Source organism: Colletotrichum acutatum (genome assembly GCF_030867785.1).
Source record: "Colletotrichum acutatum strain CBS 112980 chromosome Unknown BDZ83scaffold_65, whole genome shotgun sequence".
Lineage (NCBI taxonomy): Eukaryota > Fungi > Ascomycota > Sordariomycetes > Glomerellales > Glomerellaceae > Colletotrichum > Colletotrichum acutatum.
In genome coordinates this window covers 154,356-180,453 of record NW_026849059.1, presented here as the reverse complement: position 1 = coordinate 180,453, position 26,098 = coordinate 154,356, and the positions used below count along the sequence as shown (strand labels likewise).

The window sequence follows — 26,098 nt, the reverse complement described above, 5'->3', positions numbered from 1 at the left end:
ATCGGTATCACTTTTTGTCACCTACCTCTTGCATCGCATCCGCAGCGAAGACCTGCCTAATAGATCCATCGTCTGCATCTCGTCCGACATGCGTCGTGACTACAGATGCACACAGTAGGCCATGAAAATGTCGCTTCGGTATGCCTTTGTCAAGATGGCAATGAAGCACGCAGAGAGGAAGGGTAAATCCGCGGCATCCCTGTGTGGTTCTGATACCACTCGATACCAGCAACTTGATGCTAGATGTCGGATATGCGATTCCAATCTCGAGTCCACAGTAGCGTAGCCAAGTCGATACCATGGCCCTGGCTTGATGCCAATGCCATTCGCCATTGAACTTGATTGTTTTCACCCAGGAATCGTGCGGCGCCCCACGCTATGCGGAATGAGCCCAATTCGGGTTGGCAATTTTTTTGCCTGGGAAAGGCAAACCCCAGAGGCGGCGCTAAAGCCGTAGCAAAAGGGCCGGTCAACGTCGAGACCACACCACCAGGAAGCAGTGCATCGTCAGAGGTGCTCTACTGCCGCCGCCGCGTTCGCGCTATTCTGCATCATTGGCACTCGCGGTGGCCCAAGTCATTGCTCCTGGAGTCCTGTTCAACGAGAGCGGGCGAGCTGACCGTACCGCACATGAGGTAGCGTCGGTTCGTTCGTAGCGTGAACGGTCCCAGCTATGTCTGAGTGTGTGTTTTCTGTCAACGTCAAGCCAGTGCCGCTAGCCAGGGAATCGACATGTTAGTTCTTCGATTTCTTCTGGGCCCGGCAAACCCCCTCTAAAAAGGAATGGTAAATTGCCCGCAAATGCTCATGTCGGCCTAAGTGGATGTGGGTGTCGTCCCTCATACATCTCGTCCCCATCTCCCCTCGCTCGCAGGGCCAGGGCAACCTGCGAAGTTCAGGTGGCCTTGCCACGAATCTTCTCGTGCCTTTTCCTTGCCTTGCGCCCTGTCTTGCGGCCTGTCATGTTCTGGAACTTGCCCACTTGCCCGACGCGGCTCGCCCTTCACCTCAAGGCCGCCTTGCTGATTGGCAGCCGCCGACAGACAGCAATCGGAGTCGATACCAACAAGTGGTCTCGCCTTGTTTGCTAGTCGTGATTGTCCTGCCACTCCTGCCTGCCTCGGTGCAGCTTTCGGTTATGTGCGGAGACAAGATAACTTCGCCTCTCCACATGGCAATCCAAGTTTTGACCTGTGACATGGCCACTTGGTCTCTAGAAGGATTGATAGCCGATAGTCGAGGTTGCCGGATCCGTGCCCAACGGCCAGAGGCTAGGCAGTCGAAAGTGCCGGCATCGCGGAAGCATTGCAATGGGGACAGCCCGTCTAAGGTTTCTTGTCCGCATAGCACCCGAGCTGCAAAATTCCAGCACAACAACTCTGAAGCGAGTTGGGGAATTGCTTGCAGGGGTGTGGGAGCTGAGTACCGATTCCCACTACTCATGCGGGAAAACCTCAACACCACTTGGGGGCGAGACGAAGCGTCCCATACATCGGTCGTATGCAGGTTGTTCGCGTCATGCTTCCTCATGTCCTCCCGTTCGCCCAGTCCTCTTGGCAATTATTGGGTCAATGCGCTCCATCCGACATATCTTTCACAACCATCTGCGTGGGTGCCCAGGAATCGATGAAGTCAGGCATCTGTGAGCCCAGCGAACCCTCAGATCAGCAGCCTTCTCAGAGACGTGCGACGCGATGGCTCCGTCGCTACTTTTGCTGAGCAGCCGCTGCTAGTATCCTTCTTCGATTTCTGGCCTACCTGGGGTTGTCGCGAAAAAATTCCACCAACGAGATGCGAGCTTGCTTCTCGCACAAGGCCCAACCCTCGGCCTGTTTCGGACGTGTTGGTGTAACAGTGCCATCCCGAATAGGGACCCTGGCACATGGACACTACTCCGTAGAATGAATGGCCGTTGAGCTTTCTACAGAGTATCCGTAGACAACACATGATAAAACACAGCTTGCGGGCCTTGATCGCAACATACGTCTCTGGGGCCACACTCTGCAGACAAATTTGATTCGTACTGCTGGCAAGTCTTCCCGCCATTGTTCCTCTATACCGGCGCGTTGCATCCTGTAAGGCTCGGTCAGTGACGGCATGATCAACTTCACTGCCTCGCGACTCCCTTGTCCACGTTTGGGAAACCTTGTGGACGTCGTTCTGGCTGTGTGAAGGATCGGTCTATTTCTTCCACGAGACACAGGATAGTTTGTTCGGGTTCGCACAGTGTGCTTTTGTCTGCTTTCCCCGTTCATTCATCTGAAGGTGTCTAATTGCTTCTCTCGTTGCCCATGTGGTTGTCGTCATCATCACAACCTTCCCTTGGTATATATTCGTAATACAGGAGCCCTCAGTGTCGGCAAGGCGCACCTGTGCCGAACAATTAGAAATCTGGTCTTCCGGTGAGACGAGGTCCATGCAGTCGAACAAGATTGGCTTCAGTCGAAAAACGAAGGTTGTCGGCCAGGAACCCATGCGCCCCGACAGGTAGCCTGCCTCTACGTATACGCAGAACGCCGCCAGCCAGATCAATATGGAGTCGGCGAGGTCACGCACTATCGGGTTGAATCTTTTCAGTGGGCGGCTGAGCCAAATTGAAAGGTGTATCAAGTCGATATGAATTCATACCAGAAGGTGCCCGTAACGGATTCAGGACATTTACTCTCACCACAGTAAGTCTCTGGTATGCTTGAATATGGACGAACCTCCTCTTCCTCCTCCTCATCCCTCGATGAGATATTCTAGCACAGGGAATTTGGACGTCTGGATCCGACCTTGGTGCTTACCGAACTTCACTTGGGGCAAGGTAGGAATGCCGATCTGTAGGGCGCTCGGCTGCCATCTGCGTCCCGTTGTCAACGCAGGCGCTAGGTTGGCCCTGGTCGGTCGGCTGCCACACACGCCGCAGGTGGTCTATTCCATCCTGACCCCGGTCTGTATGCCTCCATGGGTTTAAGGTCCCCTTCTTCGTCTGATGATCCAGTCGGAAGCCCTGGTCGTGCCAAGGCGCGCCTGGATCATCGAGGTTGGTCGTTTAAAGCTCGAAGTCGATGGCCGGGAAACTATCCGTACTTGTGAGGCGGCACCAGCCGGAATCCGGAAGAACAAAGGCATTGATTTTACGGGCCGGCAAGCTTACTATAGCTATCCGTACGACCAGACCGTCCATGGCGGTGAAGAAACACCAACGTAAATTAAGGTTGGCGAATACGTTAGATGGTGACGCTCCTCCTTGAGATGCTTCGGACTTGAGGGCGATGATCCAAGTTCCCGTGGTGTGTGGTTGATCATCTGCATCTCCTTCATCTCTTCCGACTCAAGGTCCAGAGCTGTCCCCGGGGATCAAGCTGTATCCGCAGCGCTGCACAGTCGCACGGCCCAGTGGACGTCATGTGGTAGCTGGCGCCAGCGGACTTGGTCCAGTTTTATCCACGTTACAGACGCTCCAGGAGACCGGGTATGACGATGGATACGGCTTTCAGCGTTGCAGCCACTACTCTTGCGCGCTGTGTGTCTCCCGAGAGATTGGCGCTTCCATATCAATAGGAGATCGAATGTTGAGCTTCGGACCATTGAAGAATATTGATAAAAGGCGTCGTGGCTCTTTTCGAGACTGACCCGCTTTCGAGGGCGACTCGCGGCTGTGTCATGTTCAAGCCGAGGTGTGTCTCAGCAAGTATCCCGCGACACTGGACGGCTGTCACAGCGAAGATCCAATGCTTACTGTCAATGCGAGCAGGACCTTATTATTTCGGTGGCCTGGTCCATATGTCGTCCGAACTTCAGACGCTGGGAAGCTTTTCCAGAGCCACGGGATTCTATTTCCAGTTCGTACCGGAGGACGTCCCTTGTCTGGTTCTGGCTATTCTTCCTCCACGCGTTCCGTGCTCTCCGTGGTTCTTCGTCCACAATCGTAAATGCCCATTGTGGGTTGGTTTTCAAATCATCGGCTGGCCCGCGGTAGGCATACTGTCGTGACTGTGTAGATGTGAGCAGTCATGTCAGGCGCCGAGCCTGTATTGGGGGCTTTTGGCACGTGGCATGCCATGGCGATTGTCGCCACTGGCCAGCAATACGGAGTATACTGCGTAGAGTCACGAATTGAAGTTGGTGTGCAGGCCGAATGGTGAGCTGTGGACATCTTGCCCGTTGTGTGTGACAGCGTGCTACAGTACCGTCCGGGAAAGGCGGTGGCTCCTACACAGCAGGTAGAGTAAGCAGTTTCAATGGGTATCAGTGGATTCCTATTCCACTCGGATTCTGGCAACTAGGCCAGGGCTGCCAGGGCACACCCCTCCGCCATGCTTGGGCCTGACATGGTGGAGGATTTGGCAAGCCTGGGTAGGCCAGGCCAGTCCCTGGCTTGTCCGTCAAGCAACGGGCGGGCTGTCCAGGACTCCAGACGTGATTCGTTGCGACGTTGTTGAAGAAGAAGCTGCAGAAAATCCCGGGTGGCCAGCAGGCCGTCTGCCATGGCTCAAGTTGCTTGATTAAATTGGGTTAATATAACTCAGGGGATAGCCGACTTTGCGAGTCTGCATTGGGGTGGTGAACTGCAGGTGTTGGTCTCAATTATGCTCGTGAGGAAGAGGGACTGAGTCAAAATCCCGACGGCGATGAAGAGGCAGAAGCTGGTCGGGCGGGTACGATGCAATGCAGTGCGGGAACAGAAACGCAAAGAAGTCAGATGCTCCGAAGCCGAGAAGGTATCCATCCTCCCTGGATGCTTGATTTTGCTTCCGCTCCGGAGAGTTTTCACCCCCCTCTCTTTGTGTTTTGACTCTTCTTCTTCTTTTTCTCCTCTATTCAGAGCAGCCCATGTCGCAGTACAACATGCATCGAGGGCTCATGTTGAAGTACAAGGCCGGAAGTGCCGCCAGTGCCCACAGCGGTCCAGGACCAGGTTAATAATTTATCGATAATGGAGACGATGTGCGGCGACGGCCGAAGACTTTTGAATTGCTGGAGAGTCGAAACAGATTATGACAGGGAATTGTACAGAAGGTTGGCCAAAGAACGCCCTGGTCACAGCGCGATCCCTCGCGACTCTGATAATACTTTGTGTGTGCATTGTGGTCGGACACGGGCGGTAGGATGGAATTTGAATCGAGAGATTAGGACAATAAGAGCGGCCGTCGACTTGGAGTGGCGATTGTGCTTGGCAGGCTGTAGGATTCTTGTTTGTGGACAAGTCTAGACCAAGGGCAACTTGCAAGAAATGGCGGTTGCTCTGTTGTGCCAAGGAACCCATGGAGGGAGGAAGGGGACGATGCAGGCGTCTCTGGCTATGGACTATTGGTACTCTTCGTACGGGAACGGGTACGGTCTTGGAGGTTGATTATGGAAGTGGGCGTGTCAGAGTGAGTGGGCTGACGGTTGATGACTTTTGACGATTTGATCATGTTGGGCCCAGTTTGCTTCGGTGAGAGTGGCGGGGTTGCTAACAAGCATGGATCTGCGCCGAGGAACACCCTTCACGAGGTCGGAAGAACCAAGCGGCAATCCAGAAGGCAATGAAGAATGTCGGTGGGAATTGGGAGATGGGAAATGACATGGGATGGCGATGGCAATGGCAGGCCGCAGAACGATGGCAGAATGATGATGGATCGGGCCAAGAAAGGGCTGGACGATGGATGCCGGTGAGCATTCAGCAGCCAGGTAGGTACGATGCAATGTTGGCTAGAACATCCGAATGGAGAAGGAGCACATATTGAGCCGTGTTGCCGCGCCTGCCTCACCTGAGGACGCCCACCTTCCCGTAATGCCCTGTCATTGACCTGCTCGAATCTCAACAACGGAAAGTACGTGCTTCTACCTTCCAACCTACCTACCGTGCCTGCCTGCCTTGACCAACGGGCCCAGTGAGGCAGGACAGATCAAGTCTTCCCATTTCTTCGGCAAGACGACCACCTCACTTTCATCTGTGAGACAAAAGATTAGGTAAGACAAGGAAGGTACCTGGGAATCTGGCTTGTCTGGGTTAGGTAGGCACTTTCCCATGTCTTAGCTTCCCGTCGGTTTGGTGGATGAGCGCGGGGCTGCTCGGATGCGGCAAGCCAACCTACCTTAGAAGGTACCTTCCCCAGTGCCGTAACGGCGCTCCTGCCAGACTGCGTGACCCCATCTTAGATACATTAGTCTTGCCCGTCAGTGGTCTCTCAACTTGAGGAAGGTAGGCAGGCACGTAGGTACCTTACGTAGGTACCTTACTTAGCTAACGTAAGATCATGGAAGTCGCAACGACATCCGGAGGATTCCACGGTCGTTCGCGTGCTCAACGCTCAACTGGCGCATACCTTACCTCAGGTAGTTCCCAGCCGTCATCGACATCGACGACGAGAATTCGACCAGAAACGCATTCTCCATGACCAGGACTAGGCCTGTTCACACTTCGGTAGGTACGGAGTACGGTCACTAGTCAGCTAATTACCTCACTGATGAACCCTACCATGACCTCAACACCTGAAAAGAAGAAAGAAAGAAAAAAGAGAGAGCAGAAGAGCAACTCGGAACAACAAGAAATGGCCAGGTTCTCCCATTCGAACGTCGGACAATCCCAATCCAACTTAATGAAATGCTCCGAGAGAAACACCCCAGACCCGGTTTGATGCTGGCCATCTCGGACACAATTTGCGCTCCGACTGGGGTTCTGGGGCAAAGCCGCAAAACATCAAGGGAAAAAACTCCCCGGTGCATCTTTCCCGACACCTTGCTCATCCCTCGCTGATTGTCAGACTCATTCAGGCTCATTCATCGTTCAGCACTCAAGGACCAAGGCACCAAGTACTCCGTACATACAGATACCAGCCGCACATCGTCACTTTCTGTCGTCACGCCAAAGCCAGCTCGACCATGCTCCCCAACCACAAATCACCAACACCATAGACACCATCGAAACCAACCACTGCGGCCGCTTGCCCACATCTACCTACCTCAAAGACTCAAAGCTACTTTGCCAAGCCATGCTTCCGTAGCAGCCAGCAGTGCAGCAGCATTCGTCATGGAATTTCAGTCCCCTCTCCCAATGTTACTTGCCTTCAAAAATAACTTCCTCGCCGTATGGGCACAGGATACGGATACCTACTAGGGACTACGGTCCACAGATGCAGGTGCAAGCACCTCCCCGGCACTCTCACTGTGCCCGAACGAGCCCTACCAGGAACCTTGGGGTGCATTCATCTCGTCCAATTTCCAGTCGCTGCCGACAACGAGCTCTGAATCGTGCGCCAACGACCACGACCCCCAACTTTCTCCACCTCACCTGAATTCCTAACAAACCTCACCACTCGGCCGAGTACTGAATTATCTGCACGACGGGGGGTGGTCAGCCTGGCTCACTGCTCACATCCTGCAATCAATTAAACACCGCTGCCGCCTTTGCCTGCCTTGCTCTGCACCTGTCGACTCCTCCGAGGAAACCATCTTTCTACCACGCTCCAGCCTCCAATCACTTTGTCGTTGTACTCCCTACCCACGGTAGTACGGGTTACAAAGTGCCCAGGCGAACAGGGTTATCCGAGTCCGATAGTCCGATGGACCTTGGTCACCTCTAAGCTCGACCATTTTGTACAGCGGCTACGGATGAGTCCACCTCAACAAAGCTCACGCCCCCAGGTCTAACCTAGCCCTTGCGTGGGCAAGAAAGAGTACCCAGGTCTAGGTCTCGGCCCAGGCTCAAAGATTCCTGGCCCTGCCAATACAACGGGTACCCTGTCAGACTTGTCATCCCATCTTTTTTCTCCGGTACTCGATTTCCCCGACCCGCGGCACAACAAGTCGCAGCCTCTAACCGTCGTCGCCAAGCCCCTTGTCGGACTCGCCATCTAGAATCTGCCCTGGATCGTTTCCCCACCGCTCTCGCAGTCCGATGCCTCGCTCCAACCCCCCATGCGCAAGGAACCTCGAACGGCAGAGTCAACGTCAAGTCCACTCGACTCTTGCGCTTGTCTCCCTGGTATTAGCTATCGTGAACGAGAGTACCCCTCCGTACGTCAGCTCGTCAGTGGACTGAGCACCTTGCGGGGTATGCCTTGTTCCGGCAGAAGAGCTTCGTCGCGGATCGAGAAGGAACCCCTCGCGATGTCTTGCAGCATCCGTACGACTCTGGTACGAATACGGCTACATCTCCCTGACGTTGCACCTTTCGCAATTCCGGAAAACGCACTATCTGTCTATCCACCAATATCAAGATTCATCTTCGTCGGCTGCCAAGGGAGGGAGAGGCCCTGAACGGTTGTCTGAGAACTGGCAAAAACAGCGCTTTGATGAGGACGATGGGTTGAACTCAAGGCGAGACTCAAACCCACCAGACGGGTTGACCAGTCTCGAGGCACCCAAACCATCAACTTTTCAGACGAACCAGTCGCCTCTATTCATGCAATATTCCCTCCGATCTGACCGACCTTATTACCCCACCTGGAGATAGCGCTGGATGAAACATCACAAGCGTCTATCGTCTCCAGACCAAGCCTATCAAGGCTTTCCTATCAATCTCTCTCTACACTCCACCAACATTCGGACTGCTCAAACGCACCAAATGTTGGCCACTGTCTCTCTCTCCGATGACCAAAAGGCGTGGAGGTGGTTTCTGCGACGACTGAAGTTGACGGTGCTCGAGACAAACGGCAACTTGAGTCGCAAACTTCAAACCAACTTGATGCAACAGGTCCGAAATGGCATCACCACCAGCAATTCTACTGTCTTGCAGATATCGTCTTTGAGGTTGACCGCCATTCACCCGAGTCAAGCATATGACCAGGGCTGTCGCCTTGTCAGATTTTGTTCCCCATCGTGACCTGCGTTTTTTTTTCCCACTCTTGTTTTGGCCTTTGTCTACTTCCCTTACCTAGGTACCCGTACGGATACCGCTCAGTTGAAACTTACTTCTTTGACCCATTGCAATACTGCTCGAACCTCACAGGAAGCAATGCACCGGAGTGGATAGGACCAATGCAGATAGAGGCGCGACGCTCACACGGGAAATATCTTCTACTTGTCACGGACCTCTCTGTGATCCCCCACAGCTAAGAGTCCATACCTGTGCACGCGATCAGGGAAAGCGTCATATGAGCAAGATTCATGCGCAGCCTTGACGCAGCCAGCCGGAGAATTTTTCGCGTCCCAGGCGCCGTCTGAACCTGGAAAACGATGAAATACCTGGCCATCCTATTATTCTGATCAGACGTTCCTAGCGCCACGGTTCTAGGGTGATGCTATTGCGGATGCCAGACTACGGAGTACCAGCAGCAATGGGCTGCTACACATGATCCGTATCCGTACAAGAGGAGTCTGGGATAGAGTCGACAATGGAACCTTCAAAGACTTGGTGGCGGTCGCTGTAACAGTGTCTGTTACGGTCTCGTTCACAAAAGGCTCAATAACAGGGTCCATGCAGCGACCCTGAGATGGCTGTATGACGGATACAGAAGCCAATACGACCGCACTTGCGGGCGACGCTGCCGAAAAGGGCCTTCGCCTAATCAGCTACCAGTACCGGCCAGCTGGGAATAGAGACAGGTTCACACACACTACGGTCCAGCTTGCCTGCCGTATCATCATGCAGATCGCCCGAAGGTGCCCCGCCGCCCCATTGTGAGCACCGAAGACGAGATGCACTAGTTCTGACAGAGACGCCAATGTCAGTTGCGAAATCACTAGGTATCCTTCCTGACGATACGGGACTCGGGAGCCCTCAAGAGCGCTAGTTATTACCTACCGATACTATGATTGGAGACTCGCAGTCCTCTAGGTATTCGTACTTACCCACTGGCAGGTGTGCCTACTCCGGAATACATGGGGTGAGCCTCATTTAGGTTTGTGGTGACATCCTTGTCATCTTGGTTGGCTGAGAAGATGGGACGAATTTAAAATTGAGCGACAAGGGATCACGTAGGGGAGCCTGGGGAGGTTGGTACCGAATGGCCCCGTGTCGCTACAGCCTACAGGGAGGTTTGGGCCGATCTTCATGCTTGCTGTCCTGCAGCGGAATCCTCAGACCCGGGCCCCTATATCTGATCTTACCCTGGTGATAATACTCAGGACTGTCTGCGGGAGGCGGTCAACTGACTTCTCAGGGAACGCAGGTTACATGATGGCTCATGTTCAAGATGGGTAAGCTCCAACGTACTACGAAAAGCTGCAAGGTCGAGTCTTTCAGCATGCGCGCAGGTGGCTGCAGTGCGATACTTCCTGAAGCTCCCAAGGACACGATATGCCCGATGTCAAGCTATTACTTCAAGCTTGCAGGCTCAAAGGTTGTGGTGTGCATTCGGAACGAGCCCCACGTCGTCATGGGTGCTCGGGGAGACCGTTAATTGCCTGCACTAAGGTCTATCCACGACGAACTCTCCGAAAACTTCAGATTGATGGACTCGTGGGGTTCGGACCAAAAGCGCGCTTATCAGACGCCAAAGCACCTCATCACTGTCACTTGATGTTGCATTGAAAGCGGTTGCGCCGAAATCCCAGGACTGCGGCCTGCCACGAACACCCGCATCGACAAAGTTTGCAACGGATAGGTCGCCTTGTTGAGACAAACAAGATGATAAGTCCTGCCCAGACCGAGCGAGAGACGAGGAATATCCATTTCGTCAACAACGGTGGGCAAAGCGCAACACGATGTTGGGATCCGGAGAGGAACATGACGCACATCCGACTTCACCAATGTCTAGACTGGGCTAGGGAGCCATTGCTTTGCAGACCACTATTTTTTTTTTCACGGTCATAATATCCATCCTCGGCCACGAACGGTTCGTCATTCCAATGTAGTTCCTATTCGTACGGGCCAGCATGACCATGGCTTGAATATTACTGGCGACTTGCAAGAGTCCTTCCCCTCTCTCAAACTCTGGACTGTTCGGTCCGTGATTATCATCCCGCGCGCGCATTGGCGGTGGGGATGTTACGAATGCCTGCGACGGCTCCACCGTCCTGACATGCGCATCTGAATTCTGATGAGCTGGCTATAATTACGGCCGGCCAAGGGACCAGCGGGAAGGAAAATATCGAGTCCTGCCAGACAGACATCAGACGAACCTTTAAACCCTTGTCTGACGCCGCAGATGCACCCGAGCCGCGTTGGATGTGCTTGCAGACGAGACTTACTCGGTGCCCCCCCCCCCCGGCTCTCAGAGTACCTGTACAACTGACAATAGCGCCCGTCCGCTGCAAGGGAAGCTCTCAAGTTCTTTTTGCACTTGGGCCTGAAGCTGTACGGAGTAGGTAGACATATACAACCCGGCTGGTTGGCATTGGCGCCCTGCTGCCATGCTTACCCCTCTTCAGGTTCATCCCATTCCCTGGCAGAACAAAATGACGCGACCCATTTGGTCAAGCAATCCCCTCATGATCGTTCGCAAGGTTACCACATCGGACCAAAATGGGGTAGTGGGCGGATTGCCAAAGGAGCTTGCGCTGCCACGGATATACGAAGAATCGTGGGTCTCGCGGCTGCACGGCAGTCGGAAACCTAGCTGCCAACATCTTGAAGCACCATCTGTCGCGAAGACGATTTCCCATACCGGGCGGTCAATGCGACGTAGACAAGCTATCGAGGCCAATTCATCACGCAAGACGTATTCACAGTAGTTTCTCTGAGACGAATGGACTGTCGAGGGCGTTCGGAACGACCCTGATCATTTCCTTGGATCCTCGCAATTGCAGTGATTCCGAGTCGGTCTGCGCTGAATTACGCCTTAGTTTACAAGGGTCTTGGTAACCGGAGATGCTGAGTGGAAGCCGGCTGGGCTCCGTGTTGATCTCATTGACAAACCCTGTCGGCGAACCGCATCGGACAAGATCTCAACTGAGCAATGATTTTGACGATTCGAGGCATTTTGGCAACGTGGCCACGGTGGCTAGATTCATCAGGTCATATTCATCTAGCATTGCTTGATACCCAACTGTGCCAACCAACGGCCTCTCCATCAAACCCACCACCCCAGGACCGATGAATTGGGAGGCAATCGTCGTCCAGCCTCGTGGCACCGGCGCCCGGCTTCGACGTCATCGCATCGGTCCCTGCCGACGAGGCTGATGGTTTGCACAATATGCCGACAAACTGACCTTGACTTGCTTCCAAGTAACCTTTGAACGTCATGGCCAAAGGCGATATCAAAGTTAGACAAAGTAGCGTACTCAGACGGAAAAAAGGTTCGATACCAAGAAGCAACCTGTTAATTTCTCGTTTCCACATGGCTCCGGTACTTTGATATAGTCGCCCCAAGATCTGCCGCCATCGTTCCTGTTAGTGTCCGAGCAGACGCGCAATGGCAGATGGCAGCGGACCTAGAGCCAAAGAACGACAATTCCTTGATCAGTAGAGTTGGGCTAGCCTGCTCGACTGGTCGTCAAAATTGCACACTTCAGCCACAGCGACAGACTTCCTACTAGCTCGAGCGGGTGGCGGAAACGATGGCAGAACTATTGAGCCGCCCGGCTGGTATATAAAAAAAATAAAAATAAAAAAGGCCCGGGTGCTGGTGCTGGTCTTGATGCCTCGTTCTTGTAAAAGTCCCGAGGGAGAGGACCGCCTTGATGGAGGGGATTCTAGCGTGCGATCTGAGCTAGATGACTCATTTCCCGGATTCCGTAGTCTTCGGAGAATAGTGAGCCGTGGAAGGGGGAGAATATTTTGTCATGAAAAATCCCGACTGCAACGGCGCGAGGCTGCTCCCGGCCGTCACCCGGACCCGTTGATTATCTTCAATAGTTCCGGACCTAGCGATGCGAACCCAGCTCGGGTGCACGACTGGCGTCTGCTGGTACGGGACCTCACGGCTTAAAGTCCAATGCACATACCCAATGCGCACTCTTTGAGGGCTGCGATGACGGCTGAGCTTATTCCATGCCTGTCGTTGAGCTAGTCGAACGCAAGACATGGTTTTAGCACCTTTAACATGCTCGGCAGTCCATGCTAATACGAGCTTACTATTTTCCCCGCTAACAAACACCATGCAGATTTCGGTCAGGAATGGCACGATGATAGTCTCGAAGCATAGCAATATTGAGATGAAACGTATTCAGTCTGCTTCTCTCCGACTGCTCGTCTTCACGCCCCTCTCTACCGGGGAAGCCACTATTTCGGAGACTTTGTCCCCATTTCCATCTTCTGCTCGAGTCTCTCCACCCGGCTTACACTATCGTCAAGCCACCTCCACGCGACGGTGTGGGTAGCATGACAATACACCAGGTTGGATTTTACACATGGGAAAGGAACGGACCATGACGGGCGAAGGGGGAAGGACTCCCGAGGAGGAAAGTAGAAAAAATCTCCGTAGCACATGTCTACCCATCACTTCCACCCCTCTTTTCGTTCTTTCTTTTCTCCTTGTAACGGAGAAGGATAACACCATCCTGTGGAACAAGGAGATTTCGCTAATCGAGTCCCAGTAGATTCTCCGTTATGCCGTGGCACACGAGCGGGAGGGGGGGATCAGACGGTATAGAATAGAGGGGGGCGTATGTATGCCATTGCAAGTCGTTGTTGTGTACGGAGTACTTGCAGTTGTTAAGTTGAAGGCGTAACGAACGGGCGCGGCCACGAATAATGGCCAGTCGACGAACCGGCGAGTTTTCTCTCTTGCTATACGTTTGCTGTTTGTTCGTGGCAGCTGGAACTTGTCTCCGTCGGGTCTTACACGGATCGGGCACCGGTGGTGATGGCGCTTCGCCATTGCTTGCCACTAGGCTGTTGTTGGGGGCGTGGTGCGAGTCCCACGGAGGCCTCATTCGCAGTGTAGAACAAACACATCGACATGGTGAATCAAAGGTGAAGAAAGTAAAAGGTACCAACAATTATGTTTCGTCTACCGCTGTCGTTGAGTAGAGGCCGCCGGCCGTAGCTACCTCTGGTTGTTACTCAGGAGCCCCCACCGATTGATACGCTTTCTACCCCTTTTTCACATTACCTCATTTCTACTCGCTCACATAATTCTTCAGTAAAAGGTCTCGACGGCACTTCTTGTTTACGGGTGAGCGGCAGCGGCAACGGAAGCGGGCAGGGGAGGGCGTGGGATTGGGATGATGCCTATCTCTACGAAGAACCCAGGGGACGGGAGAATCGAATCGTACGCTCACTGTATATCTATCTCTCCCCCTATCATTGGCTTCGCCAATAGTCACCGACCGAATGTATTTCAAAATTCCCAAATATCTGCGGGTAGCCGCGTCTTGTTCCGCGGTCGGTAAAGGGAATGGGAGGTAAACTCCCTCCTCCGCGCCGCGATCTGAGAACGAACCCAAAAGCAGACGGGGGGAGCGAGCGGCATGGCATTTTTCATCTCGCCCGCTTGCGAAAGCAATACTTTTTCCTCCGAGTGGAAGCGACAAGTAGGAGAGAAAAGAAGGAAAATCTCATGTTCCTCCAAGATAACAGACACCTTCATACACACGATCCAGCCAATGTAAACCGTCAAATTCATAAAGGTTCTGGTCTGAAGACACAGAAAAAACCCCCACTAGAGTTAATAGATTATCTCGATTTCACAAAGCTACAACACCTCTACATAATTATGCGTGATTAATAAATTCCCGTCTTCACGGCTTTATCGTAGACAATATGCCGGAAAGAAACATTTCCCTACATCTTGCGACGTGTTGTTACCTTCTCACATATCGCCAGAAATCATCAAGGACGTGAAGTCGAGCCGTAGTCTCTTTCCCCCTTCCCATCTCCCCAGAAAAATACATTACACAACACAGCTAAAGTAAGTGAGCACTATATCTGGAACCTGGACCCAAAGTGGCGTCGTCGATGCTGCAGACCTCTGAAAAGAGAAGGAAAGTTCATATTTGCCCGAGGTATATGCGTCCCTACTTCATAGAACAGGGAGACCAGTACGATTCGGTCTAGTAAACCATCACAAAACACTCAACAACTGCACCCCGTCACTGAGCAGCGTGAAAACAACATCTGCACACGGTTTCGCGGCGCTAGTCAACTACAACGTAACGCGCGGTTAATTGTACTCGAGTCTCTCTGAAAGTGAATGCCATTGTAGAACCTATCAACTGATCCAAGAAGAAACATGTACACGTAACATTCTCCTTTTGCAACACGCATTATGAACAAAGACAATACACGTCGCGGCAAGACGGGACAAGTCAAATGTCTTGGATGCCCGTCCCGTGACACCCCGAGGCACCTTCAAAAACGCCGAAACGAAACCGAATGACCATACTACCCAGTGTGTGTGTGCAATGCCGCTTCCCTTCCCTTTCGTTACATACAGTCTCAGTCGTGGCAGGAGAGGTCGGCTCAGTTGAAAAATGATGGTAGTGGTGATGATGTTGAGTAATACAAAACAAGTGAGTGTTCGCGACGTGCATGGTCTTCGGGGAGCATCACATACACCCCCACCCCTATTTTACCAATCTACAGTCGGCTCTCGATGGGAGGGTAGGGCTCGGCGCCGGGCCATTGGGAATCAGGCCAGACTAGTCGGATGGCCTCCCAGACATGACTGGAGTAGGACAACAAGGTCAGTCACACGGCACATTGTGAAGAACGGTTCCAGGACCAGGGGTCAAAGCGGCAGGCAAGGGGATCACCGCGTCGGGAGCACGGCGCCAGTGGGAAAAGAGGCAGCTGGCGAGAGGGTGGTACGACTTCAAGAAGCGAAAGAAGCACAGAAATGCAAGACACTTTGGGGAGGGGGTGGGAGAAAACGTACTTGACGTGGAGGATCTCCAAGCCATCCTTGACCTCCTGAGGGAGATCTTTCACATCCTTGCGATTCTGCGCGGGGAGTAACACCGTCTTAACACCAGCTCGGAGAGCGCCAATGAGCTTCTCCTTGATGCCTCCGACAGCAGTTACACGGCCGCGCAAAGATATCTCGCCCTGTCGTACAGAATGTTGTGTCAGTGTACCGGTTTTCCGATGGTTATCCACTTCGTCACTTAGGAAATACATACCGTCATGGCCATTGTAGGAGGTACAGGCTTGCCGGAGAATAGAGAAATGAGGGCAATGGCCTGCGCCATACCACTGCTGGGACCGTCCTTGGGGATCGAGCCCGAAGGGCAGTGGACATGGATGCTCCGCTCCTTCATGATGTTGGCGGCCGGTTCCGACGTCAGGCCCAGCTCGTACGCATGCGCCTTGACCCAGGACAGAGCGACCTCAACACTCTCCTTCAATACGTCTCCCAGCTTACCGGTAAGCTGCAAGCTGCCGTTTCCAGGCATGTCGGCAACCTCAATAAAGAGGATGCTACCGTTGCCGCCCGAACTGTACGCCACCAGCCCGGTGACGATACCCGGTTTGCTTGTTTTCTCGGCAATTTCCTCCTCAAACTTTTCGATGCCCAAGATTTCTTCAATATCGTCGACAGTGAGTTGTGGTTTGTAGGTCCCGAGTTGTCCTCCGTCCTTGGCCTCGGCGAATTCGACAGCCTTGGCACGACAGACAGAGCCAATCTCGCGCTCCAGGTTACGAACTCCTGATTCACGGGTGTAAGACTCGATGATCTTTGACACGACTTCCTTGTCAAAGTTGACCTGGTCATCGGAAAGTCCGTTGACCCGGATTTGCTTGGGCACGAGGTGCTGCATGGCAATGTGGCGTTTCTCGAGCGTTGTGTATCCCGGCAGATAGATTGTTTCCATCCTGTCAAGGAGGGGGGCTGGGATGGTGTCCAGGCTGTTGGCCGTGGCGATGAACAACACCTTGCTCAAGTCGATGGGCAGACCGACGTAGTGATCCGTGAATGAGTTGTTCTGCTCGGGATCCAAGACCTCGAGCATAGCTGCAGACGGGTCACCATGAACATTGGACATGCCCAACTTGTCAATCTCGTCGAGAAGGAAGACGGGATTTGCCACGCCGACCTTTCGGAGCCCCTGAACAATCAGGCCGGGCATGGCCGCCACGTACGTCCGGCGGTGACCACGAATTTCAGCTTCGTCTCTGACACCGCCAAGCGAGATTCGGTGGAACTTCCTGCCCAGCGCCATGGCGACAGATCTTGCCAAACTCGTTTTGCCAACACCAGGAGGGCCGGCCAAGAGCATGATAGGCGACCGGTCGACCATCCGCTTTGATCGCAGAACCTCGATCTTGGTGTTGGCCAGCTTCGCGCGCTCCTCCAACTCGGCGTTGGCTTCCTCCTTCTTCGCTTTCTCAGCGTCCTCTTCCTTCTCCTTCTCAGGCTCGGCTGGAGGAGCCGCTTCCGCCTCTGCTTGCTTGATCTGCTCCTCAACGTCGTCGTTGATGGACTGCTTGAGTCTCAACACGGCCAGGTACTCAACCAAACGCTTTTTGACCTTATCCAGGCCGTAGTGGTCCTCATCCAACTGCTTGCGAGCTCTCGCGAGCGTGTCTGGTCCCAGTCTATCATCCGTGGTAGCGGTCCAGGGAATCTCGGAGAGCACATCCAGCCAAGTGCGAGTGACCTGGTACTCTTGATTCCCAGGCATCATCTTCTTCAGTCTCCTCAACTCCCTTTGCGCCATCTTGGCGGGTTCGGGCGGGAGCTGAGCCTTGTCCAGCTTCTTCTTGAGCTCTTCCAGCTCATTGGGCTCCTGGTCGTCGTCTTGGTTGGGGCCCATGACGCCGTTGGGGCCTGGAGGAAACATGGTGTTGGGTGGCAGCGGAGCACCGTTGGGTCCGACACGGCGCGATGTCTTGTCATTGATCTTGTCGAGGAACTGCACCGGCACGCTGGTGAAGGTGGTGATTTTGAAATTGTTCTTGATCCCGCTGACCTGTCGGTCAAGGAGCTCAATGACTTTGGCAAGGCGAACCTTGACATCGAGGGCCGCTAGGACCTCGAGCTTCTCCTCGTATGAAGCTTCGACAATGTTGGCCATGAAGTCGGCCAGTTGACCAGCGTCTTTGAGCTCCTTCTTGTTGATGAACATTTCGAGCCTCCTGGTCAAAAGAGGAGACAGACCGCCGGGACTGTCTGGGCTTCTGGGGAGGAGCGCGGATATGCGGAGGATCGTTACGAGTTCTCGAGATCGAAGTTTCAGGAGGGAAAAGAGTTCTTGCATCTGGGCATCCGTCGTTACTGCGCAAAGCGTTAGCGATCACTTGCGGACGACATCAAGGAGTCGAGAGGTGGCATGCTAACCTTCATCGTGGAAGTACTTAACCTTGGCCTCAAAGTGTGGCCTCTCTTGCGTGACCTTCTCAACCCGAACTCTTGCAACGCCCTCTACACGCAGAGCGAACTCGGCGGTCCCCCTTCCTTCAATGCCTGTGATGCGGGCGGCTACGCCATAGTTGTAGAGATCGGACTTGCGAGCGGTGCCGGGATCGACCTCCTTGATGAGAGACTCATCCATCTGGTCGGCATCCTGAATGAGAAGCTGGCCATTGGGGCCGACAAAGGGAGAAGAGACGGGAACGCAGGCGATCGGGACGGAGTCGATGCGCTCGTTCGGAGCCGCAGAGGCGGCGCGAGTGTAGACGTTCGCGAGGAGGGCGGGGATGTCGGGACGGGCGGCGGTGACGGGGATACGCTGTGCGACGCCCGGCAGGAGGATGGTGCCGCGGGCGAGGGGGATGACGGGAAGGGTTTTCGTTTGAGATCGCGCCATGTGGGAGTCAGTTGTTGGTGATGTCGTGTGATGTGCGGGTTGATCGTTGATTTAACGTGGACCTTGCCTGGCAACGGTGACGATAGCAATGGGGGGTATATCGGATAGCGAGATGGGTGCTCTAAATGACAAGTTCGAGGTATGGGAATACGGTGGAAGTCGAAAGAAAGCGCTACTTCAATGGTGTGGCTCTGATGGGTGGGATGTTGTCACAATGGAGATTGAAGACTGGAAGGCAAAAGGGGAATTTGGGTTTGGAGGTGCTGGGATGGTTGATGTCAGAAGCAACGCCCGGCGCCAACGTTGGACGTTCGCCCACCCCCAAAGTCCCGAGAAAGAGGAGGAGGAGCTCCCTGGTCGCGGCACTCCAGGCGTCGGGCCACATCCTCCAGGCGGTCCAGCTCCAGTGATCCAGTCGCTGTTGAAGCCGTTGTGGGGGCCTTGTTAGTGCGGGACCCTCCACAATCGCCGTCAGCCGAGGCTAATCGGAGCAGTGACAACCGCCACACCGGTCAGTCAACCTGGAGAGAATCTCATGGAACCTCACTTGGCCCCATCCGGAATTCATGTGATTCGCATTTTTTATGTCCACTTAGGATACATATTCTCAGGGTTGGAGAGTAGTTATAGTGCGGATATTATCTCCCAACACACGATGAGTTGGAGGTAGAGCCATTTGCCAGGTCGGGAAGATTGTTTTAGCAGACATCATGACATGTTGATACCCACGACTGAATGATGTGTAATCATTGCACTCGCGACTCACTCAATAAGTCTCATTCTAATGCAACCTCAATGAAGTAGCAACCTAATCCAAAGTACTCAATTTTTCTTGATTACTCACTGATAACGTCTCAGTACCTTAAAGTGAGACTCACTCACTCACTCACTCACCGTATAAACTTACCTATCTCGACTCAGAACCGCACCTGATGTCAGTCGGCTCCCGATAACCGGGATCATTGAGCACAGACCACTGAGCCTAGCTTATGTCATCTTTAACCTCAGAGCCCCCCACCCTCAGCTTTCATCCAGTCATGGTCACAACGCGGGGCACCAACATTCCACAGCGGGCGGCGGGTGGCACTTTGCACGTCGTGCACATCAATTAAACCCCCAGTCGCGTCGCCAGGCAAAAAGACGCGTTCCCGTTCAAAACCACCCAACCTACCACCACCACATCCCACCACCACCACCATCCCGTCGTCCTCTTACCCCCAAAAACACCACCCCCGTCGACCTCACATATCCACGACAACCCATAGACCCTCCCTCAGAGATACCGCATACACCATGAGTACGTCAACTCCACTCCTCCTCTAACCATGAAAGCTCTCTCAACTAACCATCTACCCAAACCTACACAGCTTCATACGGCGGCTTCACAAAAACCTCGTACGGCGCAGGTGGCGGCGACGACGCAGGCGGCTTCGTCTACGGCGGCTCTCAAGGCGGCGCCGGCGGTGGCTCCCAGGGCGGCGGCGGAAAAGCCTACAGCGAAGAATCCCTCCGCCCCGTCACAATCAAGCAGGTCATCGACGCCGAAGAGGCCTACCCGGGCGCCGACTTCAAAATCGACGGCGCCACCGTCACCCAGGTCACCTTCGTCGCCCAGATCCGCCAAATCTCCCCCCAGCCCACAAACATCACCCTCAAGCTCGACGACGGCACGGGGCTCATTGAGGTGAAGAAATGGGTCGACACGGATAAAAAGGACGACGCCGACGAGAAGCTCGAGCTCGAGGGCCACGTCCGCGTCTGGGGCCGCCTAAAGTCGTTCAACGGCAAACGCCACGTTGGCGCGCACTTTATCCGCCCCGTCACTGACTTCAACGAGGTCAACTACCACCTCCTCGAGGCCACCTACGTCCACCTCTACTTCACAAAGGGGCCTCTCAACGCCGACGGCAGCGGTCCCGCGGCGAACGGCGGCGTAGGAGGAGGCGAAGATGGCATGTTCGTCGACGGTGGAGATGGGTACGGTGCCGGTGGTGCCGCGGCCGGTGGCGGTAACCCCGCGCAGGCATCCAAGCTCAGGGGCGTCTCGGCGAACGCGCAAAAGATGTTCAACTTTATCAACAATGCCCCCGGCGGCAACGAGGGCGTGCACCTGAACCAGATTTCGAGCGGTGCGGGCTTGGCCATGCGAGCTACGCTAGATGCGGCGGACGAGCTGCTCTCCCAGGGTCTGATTTACACCACCATTGACGACGAGACTTGGGCTATCCTCGACTACTAGATGCGGAAGCCAAAAAGGTGTGCGGAGACCAGAATGGATGTGTATCGGAAAAGCGTTAAGGCAATGTCGTATTTGTTGAGCAGGGTGGACAAATTCCGTGGGCCGAGGGAAAAGTCTCAAAGACAGCTTCACCGGAAGTGTTGAGTCACACATGGTGTCGGCAACCGCATCGGTTTGCTGTCACAATTGAGGCCTTGAAAAGGGAAGAGGGACCAGCGGAAGAACCGCAAACCATTGATATGATTGAAATGAGTGAATCGGTCAGTACTCTAATGAATGGCTAGAGCTAGTCGGCAGATACAAGCAAACTTAAAGAACGAAATCCAAAAACATTCGTAAAAATCGACAAAGAAATCATTCCATCGCCGCTGCAGTAGGGACAGTGAGTTTCAAACGCATAAGCGTCGGTGTTGAACCAGACGCGCCCGTTCAGGTCAATGTTAAAAAGTCGAGCTGTGGTCAGCATGAGACACAGGTGGCAAGCATTGCGCACAAGGACCGCAGCCATGAATGAAGGGATCGTCAACACAAAAAAGAGGCAGGTAACACTAAACCACCTCCGGATACGCAGAAACAAAACGCACAGCACACACATCACATCACCAATTTCCAGGTCGAAAGGAAGAATGGAGGATGCTCACAACTTCAACACCCTCCGCCGATTCAGACCCTGGCCGTCTCCTTCATCACGGCATTGATCTGCAGCTTGATGTTGCTCGAGACTACGGTCGAGTACGTCTGTCCTCCCCCGCTCTTGTGTGCGCGTGGTTCGCGGACCATGATGAAGAGGCTGACGGGTGTGTCTCCACGCGTCATCCGGATCTCGCGCTTAAACTCGAAACCATACTTCAGATAGTACTCGTTGTTGGATAGAGAACTGGACTCGAGGTAGACGGCACGATTTTCCGCGTCGGCCTGTTTCGAGAGTTAGTCAGGGCACATCCAAGATACAATGCTGTTACACGGCCGAATGTTGTTTGCCAGATGCAACAGGTGTAAAAAGAATCCAGATGGCGATCCTTCAACGTACCCTCTCAATCATGTCGTTGAGCAGCTTCTTCGCATACCCCTTGCCCCGGGCGTTGGGCTTGGTCCCTAGGTAGACCAGGTAGTAGCAATCATTGTCCCGCTCGCCCATGACCTCCAGCTTGGTGTCATGCAGTAGAGGCAGTAGCTCGTCGTAGTATCGACGTCTAGCTTCCACAGATAGCTGGAAATAGAGCCGCCACAACCCACTGCGGAGGATAGTCAACCATCCGTCAGTGTCTTTTCCAGGAGGCATCCTATCATGATCCGTCTGATGTTAGTCCAACATTCCTTTTCAAGAGGGAAAGTCCCGCGAGCGGGAGAAGGTGCCGTGAGATGCCATGCCCCAATGAGCAAAACAGGAAAAAACTGAGACAAAAAACTCACCACAGCGCAACGGCATCATAATCCGAGCCAATGGTGGTGACGATACCGTTGAGAGAGTGGGCGGCTGCGATGTACGTCATGATGTCGACGTGCAGCTTCCACTTTGACTCAGCCGATAGGTTCGCCATATCGTCGGCGTCGAGGAGATACTGGCTAAGATCATCAGCAGCAAAGGCGTGGGCCAGCGAGAGGCCGGCCTCCTTGCACTCCGACATGCCAATGACACGCACGGTATCCTCCCATTTCGGGGGCACGAGAGAACGTTTGAGCTCGACAAGGGTGACGCTTTTGCTTACGTGCTCCATGACGGGCTTCAATTCTCGATAGGAGAACCTGTCTTATTCACGAATCTGTTTAGTTTGCTTGTCAGCGCTATTGCAGCTCACTGCCTCTCTCTGGCGTTGGACCGTCAGTGTTGAGCGTGAGCTCGACGTACTTAAATTCTGTATACTATCACCCGTATGGTCTCTCGAGAGTTGTGTTCTCGAGACGGGCATAAACCTGGATGGATGGCGAAGGCAATTGAGGCTTGTACGAAGGTCAACCGACATCAATAATGATTTTGACGGGTTACGTCCTTTGGCTAGGTAGGCTTGTTGAAGTTCGATGTTTGAGGGATGGGGTCGTCGGCAAGACGCGGGAGACAGCAGTGTCTTCACGATACGCGATATGCGATAAACGGGCAAAGGGATTTGGTGGGTGGATGTTGTCAGGCAGACTGTCAAATGACGTTGATTGAAGGAGTATCGTGTTGAGAGTTTGAGAGTATGTGAATGGATGTTGGTATTGAATGTTGGTCGAGACCAGTGAGTAGCAGTCTAGCAACAAAGCACAGCTCGCGGCTGTGATCGTGTCCAGAGATCTGCCCCCCCTATCCTTGGGGCCTTCGAGACGAGGAACTCTCGATGCAGAAAGGACTTTGATCCTTATCCTTGTCTTGGTAGGAAGCCAAACAGTGTTGTTGGTGAGAGCCTATCCAAAGCGTATTACGATAAGATGAGGAGAGGAGAGGAGCGGAAGGGGGTCCAGGTGAGGAGCGGAGAGGAGCTGGGGGTTATGTAGCTTGGGGAGTGTCACTAGACACACTAGGGGTAGACTGGCAGAAGTCTCAGAGATAGTGAGTGCGAGGGAGAGTGGGAGTGAGACCACAAGCTGGGATGATGGGGGGAGTGTTGTGGAGAGAGTCAAGGAACTCCTGCGCGGGATGGTCTGCAGATAGCTGAGAAACCTTGAGACTGTAGCAATTGTGGGATGTAGGACGTTGAGGGTAGGTACGGAAAGATAGGCACAGGGCATTGGATCAACACGCGCCTGTGAGACTCTGCGGTGGCGGTAGTTGATACTCTACAATGTTTGCTGATTCTAACAAGGGCGGAGAGCTGAACACGGCGAGAACTATGGATCGACCGTCAATGATGCCCGCACGGCATGGAGCAGAGGGGAAAGCTAGGCGTGCCATGCTGCTTGCACCGACAGTATGCGGGCAAGTTACCTTTGCACCTTTGATACCCGGCTTGGCTTGCCTCAACACTAGCCAGAACCATGCTGATGGGATTCAAACTATCAAGATATGCCGTAATAATAGGTGGCACGAGGACGGCGGCGTCAACGTTGATGAGGGGGAGGCGGGCTGGGGTGACCTGGGATGCAGCTTTCAAGCAACAGACCAGGCCGTTGACCGTGGAGATTTGGGCATGTGTTCGTGTACCGCATCAGGACTGGTGGTGGCCATCCCGACCTGGTGCGTACGGGTATGCAGGTCTAGCCAACGCCGCTCGCCTCCACCTAGTGCAAAGGATGATCTTGTAGAAGCGGCCTGATTAATAACAGCGTGGTTGAATGGTTGAGGAGCATCGGTGGATGCCGCAGAGCAAGGCATCCTCGATGGAGCATGTCTCGGTGATGGGAGATGGGAATGGAGGAAGACAGCCGGTGTGCGGGGAAAGGCAGGCTGGCAAGACCCTGTCGTTGGGTCAGGTATCCTAGAGATCGTCCGTCAGTTGGGAGTGGCCTGTGGCCTGTGGCCTGTATCTTTGGATCAACCGTCACATAACTCCCGAACCCGACCAATCGCAGCGGCTGTACATGCCAATAACGGCATAGTACGTTGTGGCACTTCCTGCGGCCAATGCGTCCCACTGATCCCTATCAGCTCCGTCAGGGTCCACGGCGTTCCCGGGTTCGGTGTCCGGATGCACCGCACACAGTGGCGGGTTCCGTGTCCCGCGGCCGCTCCAGCTTGGGCTTCAGCCCGGGCAAAAGGGTTCATTGGGATGGTGGGAATCAGCTCCCATTCCCAGGCTTGGCCCAACAAACACCTGCGTGGGATGAGTTGCAGTGGGTGTCAGGCGGAGAGTCTTGGCGTCTTGGAGGCTCTGCTGGTTTGCGTTGTGTGGGTAAAGACGAGGAATGTTGCCGAGATAAGAGATGCAGATGCAGTGACGAGTAATGCGATAAGCCAGCTGGACTACCGCGCCATCCTTCGCACGTGGGGTGCATATGCAGTGCTCTGCCAAGTATGAGGAGTGATGTGAGCATCGTTGAACTGTTGATCCGTTGGTTGGGCACTGCTGCTTCGTATTACTCGGCGCTCATCGTTGGTAGATCGATTAGGTATCTTGCTCTCGGGAATCTCGTACTGACAGACTGGCCTCCGTTGGAGGCATTTGTGGTTTTTTGAATGATGGATAACAGGATTTCTCCGACCTCTGCTCCGAGTTAGCTGTGAGGATCGAAGTTGAAAGCGAATGACATGTACACATACGAAACCAGAGAAGAGCTTCTAGAAATGAGACCAGCCCCTTCTAGACAGCCGTTGAGGGTATTTCCAATAAGTAGAGTGGAAGCCTCGTAGAATTGAGTTCGGGATTGAACAGCAATGTCGTTGCTGATGTATGTTGGGCGAGATGGAATAGAATGGAACTTGCCAGTCCAGAACAGTGGGTTGATGTCACCCATGTTACATCATCGTATTTGCTCAGCCCAGCATCGAGGCAAGATGCGAGTGAATGGAAGGTGCAAGTAAAAACCTGGGCAAGTCCGAAGACATGTACAGGTCACATGTCGCGCTCGCGACGTACCTACCTTTCCGCTGTTTTTGAAATTAACGTTGTTTCTGACAACAAGATGCCTGGACACCCAAGGTAAGTACATAATTTCTTTGAGGCACGCCAACCGGTTCATGTCGTTTTACTCACGGTATGTCACTCGATGAAGAACCCTCGTTCAGCGTTCTCAACAACCTAGATGATAAGAGTTCAGCTTTGCAATGTATAACGTATCGAGACAGCGTTTTTGTATTCTGGGGTGAACGTGAGGCTTGGAACCAAATACTGCTTGCCACGACAGGCGTAGGTGGAAATCCCTAATCCAACCTTGACAAGAAGAGATTCAATTCCATTTATTAATGCACATGTATCTTTCTGTACACATGAATATGTGCTATTTGTGTATTTACACATGCAAGTGTGTGTTCACTTGTCGACGACAGCATTGTCTTCAGGGGGATTTACTTCAAGCTTGCCAATACTGCAGCCCATCTTTCCATCTATTTACGACAAGCCCCAATCGCTCAGTATCATACCATAATGTCCCACTTATACTTGTCGATGACTTCATATCAGCGATGGCGAAGCTCACCCGAGCAGTGTCTAGCTTCTGTACCAAGACCCTCAACTAAACATTGCGTTCTTTGGCCCTGCAGCCATGACAACTACAATAATAACGTCCCAAGAGGAAGCTCCTGCCTCCTTCCAAGCGAGTAGCACCTCTAACATGTGCGTCCAGGGCCAACGGGAGACGCTCAATTATCCCTGGAAGCACACCTCAGACAACCATCCCCTGGCGTAAGAGGCACAAGGTAAGTGGCCGTCCAAGACAGGAGCCATGTACTTATAGTCCCAT

The 26,098-nt window shown here is 53.6% G+C and overlaps 5 protein-coding genes across 5 annotated transcripts; 2 read left to right on the top strand and 3 right to left on the bottom strand.

Annotated features, from left to right (window-relative positions):
- Positions 1 to 3,998: 3,998 nt before the first annotated feature.
- On the top strand, positions 3,999 to 4,908 carry BDZ83DRAFT_653095 (uncharacterized protein; the record flags this gene model as incomplete). Its single annotated transcript, XM_060510589.1, has 5 exons — positions 3,999 to 4,126; positions 4,163 to 4,208; positions 4,272 to 4,341; positions 4,560 to 4,643; positions 4,811 to 4,908. The coding sequence occupies 5 exons, from the start codon at positions 3,999 to 4,001 to the stop codon at positions 4,906 to 4,908; spliced, it is 426 nt and encodes a 141-aa protein (XP_060363499.1).
- Positions 4,909 to 8,497: 3,589 nt separating this feature from the next.
- On the bottom strand, positions 8,498 to 9,794 carry BDZ83DRAFT_653094 (uncharacterized protein; the record flags this gene model as incomplete). Its single annotated transcript, XM_060510588.1, has 6 exons — positions 8,498 to 8,795; positions 8,884 to 8,988; positions 9,038 to 9,165; positions 9,313 to 9,408; positions 9,494 to 9,620; positions 9,763 to 9,794. 6 exons carry the CDS (start codon positions 9,792 to 9,794, stop codon positions 8,498 to 8,500), a joined length of 786 nt encoding a protein of 261 aa, XP_060363498.1.
- Positions 9,795 to 15,787: 5,993 nt separating this feature from the next.
- On the bottom strand, positions 15,788 to 18,629 carry BDZ83DRAFT_390115 (lon protease 2). The gene is made up of 2 exons (XM_060502782.1): positions 18,075 to 18,629; positions 15,788 to 18,011 (listed from the first exon to the last, which is right to left on the bottom strand). Exons 1-2 carry the CDS (start codon positions 18,541 to 18,543, stop codon positions 15,901 to 15,903), a joined length of 2,580 nt encoding a protein of 859 aa, XP_060363497.1. The 5' UTR covers positions 18,544 to 18,629; the 3' UTR covers positions 15,788 to 15,900.
- Positions 18,630 to 19,836: 1,207 nt separating this feature from the next.
- Positions 19,837 to 20,782, top strand: BDZ83DRAFT_653092 (uncharacterized protein; the record flags this gene model as incomplete). The annotated part of the gene is made up of 2 exons (XM_060510587.1): positions 19,837 to 19,840; positions 19,911 to 20,782. The coding sequence occupies 2 exons, from the start codon at positions 19,837 to 19,839 to the stop codon at positions 20,780 to 20,782; spliced, it is 876 nt and encodes a 291-aa protein (XP_060363496.1).
- A 663-nt stretch (positions 20,783 to 21,445) lies between these two features.
- Positions 21,446 to 22,500, bottom strand: BDZ83DRAFT_653091 (acetyltransferase; the record flags this gene model as incomplete). Its single annotated transcript, XM_060510586.1, has 3 exons — positions 21,446 to 21,697; positions 21,813 to 22,065; positions 22,196 to 22,500. 3 exons carry the CDS (start codon positions 22,498 to 22,500, stop codon positions 21,446 to 21,448), a joined length of 810 nt encoding a protein of 269 aa, XP_060363495.1.
- Positions 22,501 to 26,098: the final 3,598 nt, after the last annotated feature.